We start from the raw sequence: 18,830 nt of genomic DNA on the forward strand, positions 1-18,830 counted from the left end.
TTAATTTAATATTTCCACAAACTTCAAAGTGTTTCCTTTCAAATGGTATCAAGAATATGCATATCCTTGCTTCAGGTCCTGAGCTACAGGCAGTTAGATTTGGGTATGTCATTTTAGGCAAACGTTTGGAATGAAAAGGGGCGGATCCTAAGGATGACATGCTCAGCAGAGAGACATTATCAGCATATATCACTATCAAGAGGGTGTGCAGAAAGGAATATTTTAAGGTTCATTTTATTTAATTTCTAAATACATGTTGCTTGAAATAAAGTGTATATTTGTTTGCTTCACGTAATGTATCATCCTGGTGTAATTCATATACAGTTCAACATTATCACCACAAGGTGTCAGCGCTAGCGTTTGTTATACTACCAACCGCTAGCTTGGTCTCGTAACATGAGGTCAATAAGAGATGCCTAGCGGTTCATTGAAACGACAGTATATTTCTTAATTGAAACTAGCTAAGTGGCCAATATACCTGGGTAAAATATAGTTGCATTTTGGAGGAAGCAGACAAAGAGCTAGGAGAGACAGATTAGTGAAGGGGAGAGAGGTTGATAGTGGGGTACTTAGTGCTGCTAGCCAACTTTGATGTAAACAATGCGGCCGTCAAACATTGGACTCGAATGCTAGCTACGGTTAGTTTAGTTATATTGTTGGCAAAGGTAAACTAGATGGCAAAGGTAAACTAATCTTTCTTTACCTCACATTACACTAGCTCGACTGGTTATTTGGTGTGCTAGCCAAATGTAACATCACCAGAGCAAACGGGAAATAAACGTTGTCTGATTATTTTGTTTAGTGGATCTGATAGCAATAAGTCAATGTGTGTATATAATTAATGTGTGAATTGTTTTGGTTGGATCAAGAAATAGGAATTTATAAATGTGTTCTAGCTAACCAACCAACCAACCAACTAACTAGCTAGTTAGAAATGATGGCGCTGCAGCACATGATGTAGACTGGGGAACCTGGTTGCGCGTGCCTATAGAACGTGTTATTGTTTCGACCGTTGAAAAGGTTTATAAACACTAGCTAAGGTTACCTAGCAACAATAAAATGGCGGAATGAATGCTATGTAGCTAGCTAGCGCCCAAATTAAATGTAACGTTAGGTAGATAAAGTCAGGCAATTAGCCCAGAAACAATATGGAAACATGCTATGTAGGCTTACATTGTCTTTTTCGTCGTCATAATTTGAGCCAATTATCAGTCAGGAAAAGAGCCCGTATTAACTTTGTTATCCATAGCCTTATATGCCCTGTAGTCTGGCATCGCTGTAAAAGTTTTGGTATAACTTATATGAGTTCATGGCATCTGAACCGCAGTTTATTTTTGTTAGTCAATGGACAGTTGGGCGTATGCCAGCAACTGGAGGTTCAGTATTATTTACTAGATTATTTCCAGTAAATGTTGATTTAAGCCCTTTGGAGTTCCATATATAGAGATACTGATATGGAATCTCTCCCTGCAACTACACCAGTGACTTCATACCACTATATATGTTCATGTCATTCATGACCTAAAAAGAATCATGCTGCGTCTCAATACATTTTAGTGGTAGAGATTTCTGCAATGTAAAATATCCTATCATGCAGTCCCTAGGGAAGCTTGCTGAGTATAGTTTTACATCAAAAGCGACATTGCTGACATTAGATTGTATTAATAATTCGACAAACAACTTTAGCAAAGTTGAAGGACATAGGCACTTGTTGGACATTATGTCTCAGACCCAATAACTCAAACTTTTATTTTATTTACCCTTTATTTATACAGAGAATCCCATTTGAGACCAGGATCTATTTTTCAATGGTGCCCTGTGTTATAACAAACAACAATCCAAACAGAGATAAAACTACATAAAGTTAAAATGATATAGGCCTACAGAGAAACATGATTAGATTTTCAATCACCAACCAATACTGTCAGCATACAGGCTAATTATAAAGGTATGACAGAAGTACGCCTATTCTATCAGTAAATGATATGAAAATCAAGTAATATGCAGTGGTTTGGTTTTCCCCCTCATGTTTTCCACATTAGCTTCACATATCCACTAGGGGGCATACTCTCACTTCTTGAAAATGTACGCTGCTCTTGTGTGACCCGAAACTATTTCATGACCTGAAGTGACAGCGTAGGCTAGTATTTGTATAAATTGAATAAATACTACAAAGTCCAATCGCAAACAAAATACGTTGTTTATTTATCTGTAATACTTGGCACATGGCCTCCAGATAGGCAGACATAATCATAGTGTGAAATGCTTCTCCCCGAAATGTACTTGTGCAATTATGATCTGCAGCCCCTCCTTCCCAAACGTCACAAATACCGTTTACTATAAAATATCAGTGAAAGGACTGCGCGCCCATTGAGTACGAGACTCTGGTTGTGCAAAACGGGCAGGAGCGCGAGGGAGACCGGCACTGACTTAACACCAGCAACAGTTGATGAAAAATAAAAAGCAATGGAGAAAGTTAATTTTGTCATGATGAACTAATGAAGAGAGAAAACGGAAGATGTCAAGGTTGTGACAGAACATATGAAGAACAGAAAGACAACAGGTTGAATGAAAAGGGGTCTCAGATAAGATACAATTTCAAGAATGATCTGGACTATTCTTGGAATGCATAGCGGGTTAGCACCCAGATGACACTAGCCCTATCTTGACAAGATGGGATTCCTCGGGGGAAAACTCGTTGACCACTTTAATGCAAAGATAGAGGGTAACATTTCTCCTGGAATCTAGTCCATATTATTTGGTGTATTTTTCTGTTTCCCGTTTACCATACTTTTAAAAACATTTCATCATATTATTAGCTAAGCAAGGGCAGATAGAAATATGCATTTGGGCAAAGCACTTCTGTTTTTCCTCCTGTTGAACTGTGTGACAATGACTTTGTCACTATCCACTTGCACCACTGTGGACATAGACCACATAAAGAAAAAGAGAGTAGAGGCAATCCGAGGACAGATTCTTAGTAAACTTCGAATGACCAGCCCGCCGCAGACAGTGGGTCCGAATCAGGTACCGTTTCAGGTGCTGGCGCTCTATAACAGTACGAAGGAGCTGATCGAGGAGTTGGGGAGAGACAGACAGCAAAGTTGTGGACAGGATAACACGGAGACTGAATATTACGCCAAAGAGATTTACAAGTTCAATATGATTAATGGACCACCAGAAAACAGTAAGTAATGTTCATGTATCTATTTACGCGTTTTACCCATGCAGGCCATTTTTCTATCATGATCCTACCAAACAGCTGATCGTGTTGCCACCGTGGCTTCTATTATGTTAGGTATCCTACTGATCAAAAGCCTGATTGTTAAATGTAAATAGCCCATTGTTCCATGGTGAAAGTCTAAGCAGTCCAGGTCTGATGATGCGTCATTTCTTAACCTGAATGCCACAGCTGGTGAGCAGCGCATGCATGTAATATCAGTTTAGAGTGACAATTTGTGAAAATAATCGAGAAGCATACCTTTCCAATAAAGAAACAAGACAACTTTTTATGATTTCCCGAAGAAGCCAATTCAGCCATTTTTTTTTTATTCCGCTTTAAAATATAATTCTTCTGACTCCCCTCCAGAGTACAGAGATGTGTGCAATGCAATTTGTCTGTGTTTTATTTATAGAATTTGTCATTGTCTCCCTTTAACTGGTCATATGTTAATTACAGCGGAATGAAATTATAAAAGCACCCGTAGATCTGCAGCATAGGCGAAATACTGCAAACACGTAGAGGAAATGTTATTAACAAATTATACTAAAGAACGCAAGAACACCTTCGCTTGGGGTGTGTTCCATCCGCCTGAGATGAATTGGCCAACACAATTTAAACGCACACTGTAAGCGCCATTCCTCCCTCATATCTCACTCAAAAGCCATGGGAACTCCCAATAGCGCACACTAGATAGCGCACAATAGATGCCATTGGAACAATTTTTTTCTAGGACTCCATCGATTTTAGCTTTCCTCCAACCACTGTTCCAATTACCCTTTCTTTCCCTAGTCCAAATATGCATTTATCTAAAACCTTTTTTGATCAATTGTTTGATTATGTATTGTGTACACTACAGCAAAAAATAAGATATTGGCTCTATTGAAACGTTAAAACACAGCTAATTCAGCTGCAAATTGGCTTGTGCACTAGAGCAAAATTGCTCATCCCAGTTGGCGTTACCTGTATATACCACCCACAACTGATTGTTCCAGTCTAATCAGAGTGAGAGGTTTATTGGAAGCTTGCCTCTATTGCAGTGAGTTTTCTCAGGAAGGGAATTGTTTACTAAGTGGAAGACTTGGAAGCAGGCCTATTCGCTGTTCAGGGGCTGGATCATTGCATCATGTTACTACTTTAAGATCAAGATGGCAGGTGTTTCATGCTATTCAAAGACCGAGCAGAGCTTCTTCTGGCAACAGCTCAGGCCCCTGTGTCAAATCTGTTTCCTGGGTCCCATTAGTGTATCTGACTCTCAAAATAATAACTACTACAACCACCTTGGTCTAGGGGTGTAGGGACTGGTGCTCTTTACTTGTCAATGTTCCAAACAAGACATTATTGGTATTTTTATCTAAACAAGCAAACACCATCAGATCAAATTCATAGCAAGCAATTCACTGTGTTAGTCAGATTTGATGAAATATAACAGAACAGATGACCTGGAATGACATTCACTCTCACCGAATGGGTTGCCAAAAAAAACTAACAAAGCCACACCCCCAATAAGCCACAAATATGACTTAATTGAGGCATATGTCACAGTGCGTCTATGGCTATATACATCATACCACTGCCTATTTCATTTGTTCATTTAGTAAACAAGACAGCTCATAATCCTGTGACTTTATCACAGTCAACACACCTATATTTTGTCTTTAATTAGCTTTAAAAAAGCAACATTTTCTCTCAGCCTCATTGCAAAATGTGTAGAGAATAGCATGAGATTAGCAATAAAGCTGCACATTTTTCTATGTGCCCCATGGCAAAATGTGTACAAAGTTGGCTGCTTTTTAGGGTCCACCCAAATTTCTGCAGTCCCACCCACCAACTAATTTATGGCTACGCCACTGCCTTAGAGTCCGCAAAACAAACAGAGGTCTGATGTGTGAGCTGTGGGCTGCACCAGTCATGGTCAGGAGCCCAAGTCACGTCACCCTGTCAATCATGATCAAAGTAAATAAACAGGGCCTATAGGCTACAGTTGTCACTCATTGGCTATGGAGCTAGACTAATTCTTTTTCATACACTTATGTAAATGTAGCCTACAATGCACTTTTTTGTCCCTGTTTTTTGTTTGTTTAATCGTTTTATTTGTTAATATCCAGATACAGTCTACTCTGGAGGGTGTAAGGGAGGGAGAGAGTTTATCCTCTCATTAACAAGGCCTGCAGTTTGGACGAATAACCACTTTTCTCTTCCCTTCACTTTCCATTATGTCATTTTCATAAGAAGTATCAGTGAGTGTAATGTCTGTCACCAAAATCTAATGTTATTGGTTGCGTACACATATTTTACAGACGTTATCGTGGGTGTAGCGAACTGCTTATGTCCCTAGCTCCATCAGTGCATTAATACCTAACAATACAAAACAATACACAGAAATCTATGCATAGTCACTTCACCCCCACCTACATGTACAAATTACCTCAACTGTCCTGTAGCCCCGCACACTGACTCGGTACCGGTACCCCCTGTATATAGCCTCGTTATTGTTACTGTGTTACTTTTTATTAAAACTTTTTATTTTGGTCTTGGTAAATATTTTCTTAACTCTTGTTGAACTGCACTGTTGTTTAAGGGCTTGTAAGGAAGCATTTCACGGTAAAGTCTACACTTGTTGTATTCGGCACATGTGACAAAAAGTTTGATTTGATTTGAAATCCCCAAAATAAAAAGAAAGGAATTAAGAAATATAGAAATCTTAGAACGAGCAACCACAGTAATACAGTAAGGCATATTTTAAATCCATTTCCATAATATAATGGGTTATACATACACTCTCTTTGGAAAGTGGGAATGTCTTGGATTATTGTCAGTGGTGCTTTTTCACTCTTTTTATTATTCATATACAGGGCTGTGTAAGATGAAGCAGAGATTTTTCCTCCCAGACTCATATGCTTTAATAGCTAGAATAATTTGCCAAAATACTCATTGTACCACTAGTTAGGTATCTCTGAATATAAACAGTGTTTATAAACAGCAAAGCTGTGGATATGACAAGTGCAGATGGGAGCCATTTGGCAAACACTGGTAGAGGAGCCAAACTAACGACACAAGGGCCAAGCATCTCCATAATCCACAGCACCCAGTCCTAGGTTTGGTTTGGGTACTGAACTCCAGTTGTACTGACTCCTCCACATATATTAGCACTCATTCACTGTCTTTATGTTTGCCTTAACATAGTAAGACTGTCCAAAGACAACCATTGAACCATCTAAGAAAACCACCTGTTGGCTCTCATAGCTGAAAATTAGGCAGAGACAGGTTTCTTTAGAAGAAAAGCTTGTAATGAGTGGTCGGTCTGGCATATGGCAATCATTGATTCATCGTTGGGAGGATAGGAGAAGGATGTGGACCGGAGCTGAGGACAGCAGTGTTTCTGATATATGGAATAGTAGAAAAGTGATGTCATCCCAGGCAAACAGACACAGAGTTCTCTGGTCCATTCCGAAAGACGCCCCGCCCCCCCCCCCCAGCCATTTTTCCCTCTTCATCCTTGATCAAGTGGAAAAAAGCTGTCTTACTTCAGCAGAGAACTCCATCACATTATCTCATCTAACGCAGTCAGCCACAGGCTCCATGTGTAGAGACTTACTCAGGACAGGAGGGCCTGGTCCACACTAAAGCATTGTGTTTAACCCTTGTGTAGTCTTAATATTCTGTATACTCCCCTTGTCCTAAGGGTAAAAAATGACTCGCCTTCACTAAACCCCTAAAATAAAGCAGCTTAATTGAATTTTAAACCCCAAATCTATTTTTCATGAAGAAACAACCTGTCATTCATCAAACTTTGTGAATATCTGGGTTTTCCCTCTTCACAACACAGAAAGACTGCATTTAGTCAGTGGACACCACTCGTTTTTATTACAACACACCTGTCATAATTGTTTTCTTTACTAAAGTAGAGGTTTATTATTATTGCTAAAGGTACTGCATAGGTGTAAACAATGTTTTTAGCAAGAGATAGCACTTGTATAGCCTAAGAAAGTAGCAGAAATGTGCATAAAGTAGTTTTGAATGCATTTTATTGAAGGGAAACAATAAGTCTTGAACTTTTTTGGCAACATAGTGATATATTATTATATACTGTACAATGAGGAATTCAACTACAAAATACTAGTCTTCTCCCATTTTTTTAAACCATTGCCCCACCCACAAGGTGTATAAGCAACAGCAATAAGAATAAAATAGATACAAAAACGTGAAGAACATAAATCAGTCAACTCTAATTAGCACAAGTGCGTGTGCATGGATTTTGCAGATGTATTTCTCACATGTGCAGCACAAAGTATTTGTCCTTTGGGGGAAGAATTGGCATCTCCTCCTCTTGCCTGCCCCAGCTGCAGCCTCGGGTGGATCAGGACAAGATTCAGCCCCCTGAACAGTTTTCACAAGCGCTGCAGAGGCTGCTGTGCGGGGGAGGTGCTCCCTTTGAATGTGTGGGGTTACAAGTGCCTTTCCCAGCTGCTCCAGGAACAACCTCCACTTGTTCCGCTTATCAGTCATCCAGGTAGGGTTGATCTTGTTCCATATCACGAAGGCATTGTATGAGGACACATCAATGATGTTATGGAAGATGACCAGGGGCCAGCAGGCGGTCATCCTCCTGCAGCTGGAAGTTTCAATCACCTTGTCCAGGTTGTCCATGCCTCCTTTTGTTGTGGTTGTAGTCCAGGATGATGGCTGGCTTCCTGTCCTCACGATCACTGATCTCAGCTGTTTTGTGCAGTGTGCTCAGGAGGACCACATTCTTGTTCCTCTTTGGGAGGTAAGAAACTAGAGTGGTGGTGGGGGTGAAGGCAAACTTTGATGAGAAGGTCTCTCTTCCCCCTTGTTGCGAGGAGTGCAGGGGGGAGCTCATGCTTGTTCTTTCTAACTGTGCCAACCATGGTGATCTTCCTCTTCAGGAGCTGCTGGCTGAGTTCAATCAGTAGCACACAATCTCAATTTCTCTTTTTGTGTGTGTGTTGTGTAAATGATTTTAACTGCCGGGTCAAAAATGACCCTAAGACAATCTTTGTACCCTGGTGGTGTTCATATTTCCATGAAAGCTATACAAAGGCGATGTTTCACTTTTTCTAATGTTGGGGTCACTCTAGGAAAAGTCATAAAATTTCAAGTTGAAGAAATATAATTTAGGGGGTTTTCTCTGCTGTTAAACATAGTGGCGGGTCATTTTTTACCCTTAAGACAACACAAGGGTTAAATGATAGTACCACACACAGGTGAGCAAACCTTTGACAGTATATTTCTATGAGCAGGATCAGTACTTCAGTTGCAAGAATTTGGAATTTACTGTTCAGGTTATTACATTTAGTCATCTGGAGTTAGCTATATTATTCTATTGACAGATTAGAAAGCATGATTGGTTACTTATTTTTTTAAGATGGAAACGTTAGTTGAAAAACATTAATATTTATGGCCTTCTGGATAAGCCAGATAAGTCTTATAAGATTAGTTTGATAGGTAATTTAAATGCATTATAATACCAGTTTTTGCAGCGCCGTTGCCATTTTTCACTGATAAACAAGGTCCAGACTCCTCAGCAGCTGACCAGCACCTGCTTTCCATGCTTCCCATTTCCTTTGTTTACCTTCACATAGCTTTGGAGAGACTGACATCATAGCACTGGGAACAGGCTGATTGCTGGGAGCTTCTATGTGATGTCACCTGCCAGGGTAGGGAGGAGCTAGTGTGATGGGGCATCCCAGACACAGGAAGCAGAGGGTGGAGGGGGGCGCAGGGGGAGCAGTGTCTGTCTGGGGTGGAAGCTTTATGAGAAGCTTTAGAGCAGAGATATTTGAAGTCTGTCCCTAGGCCTTCCTATGTGGAGGGTTTCACTACTGTTGCAACCCTTACCTAAGACTCTTCTATTGACCATGTTATTGACCTAGAACCCTCAAACTCAACTCTGGACCTCTAAGCCAGTTCCACTGCATTTCTTCATTGTTCCCCCCTAATCAGGGACTGATTTAAACCTGGGACACCAGGTGTGTGCAATTCATTATCATGTGGATAGAAAACCAGCAGGCTCCGGACTTCGTAGGTTAAGAGTTGAGTACATAAATATATCTGGTCAACTGCTCAACATTTTGACTACATCACACTTCTGTCAAGGTGTTAGTGGATGGTTTCCAACTGGTCCTCCGAAGTCAGCTTTCTCAGCTCCACAGTCCAGACTCCATGGAAGTCATTGCCAACATACTGCCAAAAAAAGAGAGAGGTTACAAAAAGCAGGACCTCAGTTCCAGTCCCTTGGGGAAAGTGGAAGAGGTGTTTGTACCACTTCATGTTAAGTGCCATGAAAACCATGTAGTTACATAGGCAGGTGATTAGTGTAATTACAGTGTAGATATACAATTCTAAATAGTACTTTGTTTGTAGTATGTAACTGTGATACCTGTTTACGGTTTGTTATTACACACACAAAAAACAGTTACTATTTTCACAATGACTCTCGAAAGAACAGTGCACAACCTTGAGAAATGGGGAGGGCTACAATGTAATAAAAGTTTGTCGCATTGATAAATAATCTATTTTGAGGGCCCAGAGAAGCTCTTTGGGGCATGTTTTGGTTGTTCCAGATAGAGTTCAGGTCCAGATTCTGCTGATATCAGCATCCTCACACTGCTGGCCTTAGAACCAGATCTGATAATGGAGAGGAGAGAGACTGTCAATTATCCTGCTGTGTATTTCACTCTAATTATACTAGCTCTCCCCTGCACTCACAGCCATGGAACAAATTACCTTCAGACCCTTGGCAAAAATAAGCCTTAATGCGAAATCCACCTAAAACCATTGCAATGGGAAAAATGAGGTCATCCAAAAGGAAACTAAAGACTTGATTAGAATTTCAAATCTCCTCTCAAAGTGGGGCTTTCCACCTTCTGTGGGGGAGGCAGAGGGACACAGGAGACGAGAGAGAAAGGGTGTGTGGGACAGGCCAAGGGAGTACTGAGCCCTTATAGATTGTGAGGAAGCACAGGACAGATATTTGGCTAGGGGTGAAGAGTCAAGACTGAAAAGGTCACTTGAAAAAAGTGGGGGGGGAAAAAACATTCAATGGAAATATCGGATAATGGCAAAGCCGCAGTGAAATAGGATTACAGGTCATAGGAAGTTTAGGTAGACGTATAAGCTCACAATCCATTATACACAAACATCCTTCTCCATTGTTATAAACAAATCTAGATGTCAACCAAAGGTGCAATGTCCTTGTTAAACACCACAGAGAATCACAGGGTCTCTATTAAAGCTCAGGCTTGGGGTAATAAATTAGCGATGGCTTGGCTGTAAATTAGTGTTTCCACTTTGCTCGTAAAACGCTTGCCGTGTTCTTGTTTTGCTCAACACTGCATGCGCTCGGCCTGTTAAAATAATAAACGATTCAATGGTATTAGGGTTGGGAAAAAAATAAACGCTTCCTTGACTGGCAGTGCAACAGGAAGTATTTCAGAAGAGGGCCATCGAGAAGTGTTCTGTGGCTGTTACTGTAACTACTGTACTACTGAAGCAGAGTTCACTGTCTGCCTTACACAACCACACCACACAGGTTGACAGGACTTGTTCCCCTTCATTACTCAATTGATGGCTAAGAAAACCTTAAGGCGCAACTCTCAGTTATACACTCAGCCCCCCTGACAAACAGTCACCGGAGGACTGTCTATCTCCCTTACAAACAACACATTGATTGAACTCGTGTTCTGTATCTACATGCATGTGATTGCATATGTGCGCTGAGCTGCTTGGTTGGTTGGTTGGTCCAGAGAATGCTTGGCTTCTGTCCTAGCTTTCTGAGCACCTGTTGAGCACCCTGCCATCTTAGACCAGCCTATTCAGTTCCACCAACGCATAGGACATTTGGTTTTCATTTCAGGACTTCAACTTGTTGCTAACTCACACTGCACGAAGTATAAGCAGATGGCCCAAGGCTTAGTTTTATTCACAGGCAATGGTTGAAGAATGGTTAACTGTATTTTTTCTGTTGTGAAGAACATTTGTTTATAGTGTCAAACACTACGAAATGCAGAAGATAGATAAAAGATTGACAAATCATTTTATTTCAAAACAGATTTTAGGCTGTGTACAGAGTGATGACTTTAGTCACAGTCCTGCTGTGTGTAAGCAGGGAGGATTGCATAATTAGAGTGTTTTAAGGTGGCTCACCTTGTCTGTGACACAAGTGTGTTCTGCTCTTCAGATGACCTTCCCTACTGCCCCAAGGGCATCACCTCCAAGGTGTTCCGCTTCAATGTCTCGGCCATGGAGAAGAACTCCACCAACCTCTTCAGAGCCGAGTTCCGAGCCCTTCGTGTCCCCAACTCTAGCGCCAAAAGGAACGAGCAGAGGATTGAGCTCTACCAGGTGTGTGAATGTACTATTTCATTCCCACTGTACTCAAGCATGCAGGGGGGGTCGTGATCCAATTCTCCCACATGGCTCAATGCACATGGGACAGTGTTGGTCTACATGTAGTGTTGGTCTACACCTATTTATACAGGTCCCCTAATTCCTCTCTCCTCTTTTTAAGTGATGATCATTATTCCATGTGCCTCAAGTCAAATGGATTCTGCATAAGTCCATTTGTAAAACTTTAAGAGTGTGCTACAGCAGACTCTGAGAAACTCAAGATTACCATTTTGCTATCTCTCCTTTCACAGCTGTCAATCTCCAAGCTTTTGTCCAACCACCCTTTCTTCAAGTTCCGTTAGATGTTTTCAACAGGGGATTCAGACATCTGCACCTGGATTTGTGTGTTTAAATGATGTGTGTTTGTCCTGGGATTGTGGGGTGTATGTGGGGTGGCAGGGATGGGTCTTTGCTCAGTTTCCTCATTAATCTCCAGTGAGAGACTAGGAGCCATGATCAGGTGCCAACATTTCCTGCCAGGGAGACAAGCATCTCCAGCCCGCATACTGCCTGAGGCGAGCTCTGCTCTGGCCAGGGCCGAGCTCAGCTCAGATTGACTGGGGGAGTAAACGGAGCGGCGCCCCCACACATAGCTTGAAGCTGATTGGCAGGGGCTGGCACTCTCTCGCTGGGTCTCCTGTTCCCACAGGAAGCCAGATTAGATGCTGACAATGTTCAGGAACCTGGTTATCCAGCCTGCTGTGGGACTAGGCGCTGCTGTGGCGCCAAGCCCCCAACTTCACTGGCCTCTCCCTGTTCACAGAAACCTTAGGTGTTGTTTAAAGTGTGGATCTCTACATCCTATGCCTCAGTCCTGCAATTTGAGACGTAGAGTAAAGTACACTTTCATGCTGGTATACAGCACATACTCAGAGATGCTCAGAGATCTGAATCAATGGCGTCTCTAGCACCATATGCAGTGCCTCATCCAGACTAGACCAGTGTAAGGAAACCCAAAATGTTGAGAGCCCAATTGTTTGAAGTGCAGATGGGAGGGACAGCCAGGTTCTCATTGGCAGTAGGGCTACACACAGGCATTAACTTGCAAAATGGGGATATCAACACAGGGAGTCACATTTTCCATGAGGAGAAGACGTTTGGCCCAGGGCATCCTGGAGCGTCTGGCTCAGGCAGAGCTGGCTGGGTTGCCGTCTGGTGTGTGTGTGTGGGAGAGAGAGTGAGCATATGCAGCTGGGTCACTCTCTTACCTCTGGCATGGCAGATCCTGCGGCCAGACGACCACATAGCCAAGCAGCGCTACATTGGGGGCAAGAACGCCCTGACCAAAGGAATGCCAGAGTGGGTCTCCTTCGATGTCACAGACACAGTCAGGGAATGGCTCATGTACCGAGGTGAGTGGACTAAAGCCCCAATGTTCCCTGTCTCATACCATATGTTGCATATCAAAGCATGAGCAAAGGGTATTTGGAAACTCAAGTTCATTTGGACAAAGACAAATGGCCTCAAAGTTAAATACCACCTCCTCTTCTTCCCCTCAGAGACCAACCTGGGCCTGGAGATCAGTGTGCACTGCCCCTGCCACACCTTCAACCCCAATGGTGACATCATCGAAAACATCAACGAGGTGCTAGATGTCAAGTTCAAAGGTCAGATGACACGAGATGCCTCATTTTGTATGAAAATCCTTTTGGCTTTTCCACTGCTCTTCACAGCCCCCCTTTCTTTCCGTACGAGCTCTGATGTAGAAAAAGACCCTCTGAAGTCTTATCCAGTGAACATGGGCCTCAATGGTTGATAGTTATTCGGCACTTTTTTTTTATAAGAGAAAGAAAATATCATGGGAATACAATTGGTCTGGTATCTCACTTAGCATTGGGGGCCCCTGGTCCTGGGAACGCTGCCCTGACTGGCTTGGCCACAAGGAATGTGCTTCCACGGCGCTCAGATGCTTGGCCCCGAATTAAGAGGGGCGTCCGTATCCACTGGCAGCGTCTCTCCTAAGTTCTCTACTGCTTTTGCTATCAGGGGAAGATTGGATGAGCAGACACTAACCCAGGGGGAAGACAGAGGGACCAGCTCTGACTGGTGGAGGAGGAGGAGGAGGAGGAGGAGTGGGGCTGAGTGGGTGATGTCTCAAGTCCAGCCTCTCACCAGTGAAGACAATGCTTTTAAAACTTTACAGAAAGTACTATGACTAAAATAGCAGTGATGAATTTAAATTTGGTATAACTGACTCAGACACACTTATGCACAATTCTGTTAATATATTTTGTTTTACATTTGAACTGAACTTTGTTTTCTAATGGACTAGGACTGTACTTCAGCTTGAATTAACCAAATGATCCAATTTTGTCCAATTTGAATATGGAATATTGCAATGGAATGGTCTTGGTCTATGTACCATTTCATCCACTGATGACACTTCCCTCGGAAAATGCCTGACATCCCTGTATCATCCTCCTGCAGGTGTGGAGGGTGACTACGATGAGAGCCGCTGGGACCTGGGCAGCAGACTGAAGAAGCAGAAGGAGCAGCTCTTCCCTCACCTCATCCTCATGATGCTGCCCCCTCACAGGCTAGACGCTCAGTCCTCATCCCGCAGACGCAAGAGAGCACTGGACACCAACTACTGCTTCTCGTAAGTAACCACCTCACTCTAGTAATTCAATCACCATTTTAGAGTGCATGTCATATATTTAGATGAAAACTTGCTGCAGGATGAGTAGAGACATTTGTGTCCAATAGATGAATAGCCCCTAATTACTCCTGTAAGCAATATAGTAGGTCAAGGTGGATCTCAAATGGCAATGTGTCTTCTCTCATTTCTAATTTACTTGGCAGAGGAGCATTACGCATATGAATAAGCTGGTTAATTTGCTGTCAGATAGTCTTTGGAAAGGCAGAGGCATTACAAGTCGAGATCTGTCCCTGTATTAAAGTGTACGACAGTGAAATAAGGACACACCTTCCAGTGGTATTTCTGGGCTTCTCAGACTGCATGCATGTAGTGAAATATACCCAACTTGGAAACAGAGTGTTTCTCCTTCAGGTAATGTATGTAATTTCTTCATAATTATCACTCTCTCTCCCCTGCCTGCTGTAGTAACTATGAGGAGAACTGCTGTGTGCGACCCCTCTACATTGACTTCCGCCAGCATCTGGGCTGGAGGTGGATCCACGAGCCGAAGGGATACTATGCCAACTTCTGCTCCGGGCCCTGCCCTTACCTACGGAGCGCAGACACCACACACAGCTCGGTGAGACACGACTTGTACACCACTAATGACTCATTACCCTGCGCTACAAATATTATTACCACACAAACACTAATTGACACAATGGAATGCAGGCACTTACAAGCATGCATGTTGGCACACCTAAACAGACAACACTCACCTCGACTCTCACAATCTTATACCCTGCGCTTTCCCATGCCAATATGACCAAATACCAACCCATAGTTCATCATCACATTTCCTAGTCTTAGTGCAACTTACATGTCTAACTTATGTTTTATCCAAATGAAATGAAAAACATCGATTTTTGTAGTGATTGTCCCTGGTCTGACATCCCCTCTATCCCTCCGTAGATGCTGAGTCTGTACAACACCCTGAACCCTGAGGCGTCTGCCTCTCCCTGCTGTGTGCCTCAGGACCTGGAGCCCCTCACCATCCTCTACTACGTGGGCCGCACCCCCAAGGTGGAGCAGCTCTCCAACATGATCGTCAAGTCCTGCAAGTGCAGCTAAGGGCCCCAGCCCAGCACACTGGGCTCTGACAGGACCTGCACGGCACTGAGGGAGTGGAGGGTGGCGTGCTGTCTGTCCCACCACCAAGAGTACCTCTGTCCACCCTCATAACACTCTCCACCCTCCTCATTCCTCAGCCGAGCACACGCAGAGGGCCTGCAGAGAGAGACGCAGCCCACCACTCTACCCACAATCCCCAGGCTGTGTGTCCAAATGACTTTCAAATACCACTCCAGACCCAGCAATCTCAACGTCAACATAACTTTTTATTGGCCTTTTACAATGGCTTTTTTCTTTTCAACGTCAAGTGTTTTCCTCATTCTTTTGTCAATATTTCAGCCTTCTGAACTGCCTGTACCTTTGTGCCATATGACCACGGGCATTCAAAGCCAACCTCTGAACAGAGGAAAAGAACAGACGAAAGCTGTTCGAGCCTTGACCACTGCCTACTCGAGGACATACAGTAGTTGCAATCAAAAAGAGACACCCACTGAGAACCTGAACTTACAGTGCAAATGAATACATCAAAGGGGCTAAAGCAAAAGCTCTGTCAGGCTTTTGCTTCCTAAAGAGAACCATCCTTTTTAATGGATGCATAACACAAGGCCTTGACGCACAGAACAGACAGTCTATGCTGGAAACTAGCGCGTTGCGCACCACAGCTCCCTGACATTGTTCATCTAGGACAGATGCTGATGGACTCAAATTACCGGTATCTTAGGAAAAATACAACATGCTGGAAAACAACTTTTATTCAACAACGTATCTTCATGGTTATGTTTACCTCTAATATGCAACAGAATCATGTTTTTAGGGATTTTTTTCTCAAATGAAGCAGACTTTTATGTTGTACAAGACGATAAATGTCACTAAGTGAACGTGTAAATGTTTTTATTGCTATTACTCTTAAACACTTTTTTTTTTAAATAAAAAAATGGTCTTGGAAGAACAGATGTTATTAAATGTTTATCTGAAAGTAATCATAATTTGTGGATATCAGTGTAAATTCAGCATTTAGGCCCAGCTCAACAATACAGCTATTCATATTGAGGTCCTAGTCCTGAAGTGTATTGATAAAAAGTGTTCACTTTCATAGGTGCTATAAACTGATTTGATTGACAACCTTTTTTTAAAATGAAAAATATACACTGAAACCATTTAGAGTACATATAGACACTGGCATGATCAACATATTGCTACCGATATTAATGGACTTGCTTTGAAATGGTCACTATTGGTCACCATACTGTTTGGTCCTTACAGTACAACAGTTGGGGAGACACAGGCAAAAAGCTATTAATAATCCACTAACTTAGTATTACCTTGCAATACATGCACAACCCACTGTTTCTACTCTAGATAACAGCATGCTGTCATAGGTTTCGTACTTGTCAATCAACACCAATCACATTTCTGAATCTAAATGAAATATTGAGAACCATCTGTGTAATGGACAGTACTTCTGCCAAAACGTCACACCTGAATCACATGCAGAAACACAGTCTTCATCATGTTAAAATGAACAATAATCAAAGTATTTTTAGCAAAGCAAAACAGTCAAAAAGTCATCTAAAACAACAAGTTTACGAAATCAAACATCAAACCCTGAGTACGTTCACTACAAAAATATGCTCTGAGCATAGGGGCCATGAGACAGACGTTCAATAGCTTTTTACCTCTCAGGTTGTAAAGGTGCCAACGCACTTTAAATGGTCAACATTGTCATTGCATTACAGCCAGAAACTACTGGGTACTGTGTAGCCTACAGTATCACAAAGTAATACACTATAAAGTTAAAGCCGATTACAGTGCAGGATTACAGTACCGTTCAAACATTTGGGGTCACTTAGAAAATGTCCTTAATTTTGAAAGAAAAGCAAAAAATTTTGTCCATTAAAATAACATAAAATGTATCAGAAATACAGTGTAGACATTGTTAATGTTGTAAATGACTATTCTAGCTGGAAACGGCAGATTTTGAATGGAATATCTACATAGGTGTACAGAGGCCCATTATCAGCAACCATCACTCCTGTGTTCCAATGGCATGTTGTGTTAGCTAATCCAAGCTTATCATTTTATAAGGCGAATTGATCATTGGAAAACCCTTTTGCAATTATGTTAGCACAGCTGAAAACTGTAGAACTGATTAAAGAAGCAATAAAACTGGCCTTCTTTAAACTAGTTGAGTATCTGGAGCATCAGCATTTGTGGGTTCGATTACAGGCTCAAAATGGCCAGAAACAATACACTTTCTTCTGAAACTCGTCTGTCTATTCTTGTTCTGAGAAATGAAGGCTATTCCATGCGAGAAATTGCCAAGAAACTGAAGATCTCGTACAATGTTGTGTACTACTCCCTTCACAGAAGAGCACAAACTGGCTCTAACCAGAATAGAAATAGAAGTGGGAGGCCCCAATGCACAACTGAGCAAGAAGACAAGTACATTAGAGTGTCTAGTTTGAGAAACAGACGCCTCACAAGTCCTCAACTGGCAGCTTCATTAAATAGTACCCGCAAAACACCAGTCTCAACATCAACAGTGAAGAGGCGACTCCGGGATGCTGTAGATATCCCATTACAAATCAGCCGTTTCCAGCTACGATAGTCATTTACAACAGTCTACACTGTATTTCTGATCAATTTTATGTTATTCTAATGGACAAAAAATGCTTTTCTTTCAAAAACAAGGACATTTCTAAGTGACCCCAAACTCTTGAACGGTAGTGTATATTACTACTGTAAGCCCTAACGCACAAAGAATGGCGAAATAACAGGTGCACATCACTACAGTTCATAGTGGAACATGCCTGGTATATATTGTTCCTGGTGAGCTACCCTCCTGTAGGTTTTAGTATCAACCCCAGTTGGAACTAACCTGATACAACTTTTCAACCAGTTAAATATTAGAACCAGGTGTGCCAGGACGGTATCTCTCAACGAACATGGTTGGAGCCATGCTGTGGAGTACAGATAAACCATGGAGTGTAAAAGTGAGAACTGGAAAGGCAACAATAAAACTCATTCAAACAAATGTCCTGCTAGCCAATATAACAAGTCTTCGTGAAGAGAGGAATCTCTTCAGTATACATGATTGGAAACTGTTTGTGATACTCTCAGATAAATTAATTCATGAGTGAATGGGGGGTGGTTGGTTCCCAAACAACTTCAAAACTGCCTTACCTGACAGGAGTTCCTTTCCTTGCTCATTTCTCAATAATACAAGAGATCATTGAGACAATCTCTAAAATACTGATCAATTGCAGGCGATATCTATTGCCATCCTAAACTTGCCTACATAGCAAACCTGTTTTTAAATGGAGAATGAGGGGAGTGGTGGAGCACTTCTCCCTGGCTGTACAGTAACTGCTATAAAGTATAAAGACTATACTCTGAGATCCAGCATTAGTGCCCATGGGCGCTCTGGTGGGAACAGCTGGGTGTTTGTCTTTCTATAGCATAGACAAAAAGACAGACAGACAGCAGACG

At 42.1% G+C, this 18,830-nt stretch overlaps 1 protein-coding gene across 1 annotated transcript; it reads left to right on the forward strand.

Annotated features, from left to right (window-relative positions):
* Positions 1–2,383: 2,383 nt before the first annotated feature.
* Positions 2,384–17,605, forward strand: LOC106611047 (transforming growth factor beta-3 proprotein). The gene is made up of 7 exons (XM_014210876.2): positions 2,384–3,187; positions 11,424–11,587; positions 12,855–12,984; positions 13,132–13,239; positions 14,060–14,231; positions 14,697–14,850; positions 15,183–17,605. The coding sequence occupies exons 1-7, from the start codon at positions 2,842–2,844 to the stop codon at positions 15,339–15,341; spliced, it is 1,233 nt and encodes a 410-aa protein (XP_014066351.1). The 5' UTR covers positions 2,384–2,841; the 3' UTR covers positions 15,342–17,605.
* Positions 17,606–18,830: the final 1,225 nt, after the last annotated feature.

Source organism: Salmo salar, chromosome 09 (genome assembly GCF_965601325.2).
Source record: "Salmo salar chromosome 09, fSalSal1, whole genome shotgun sequence".
Lineage (NCBI taxonomy): Eukaryota > Metazoa > Chordata > Actinopteri > Salmoniformes > Salmonidae > Salmo > Salmo salar.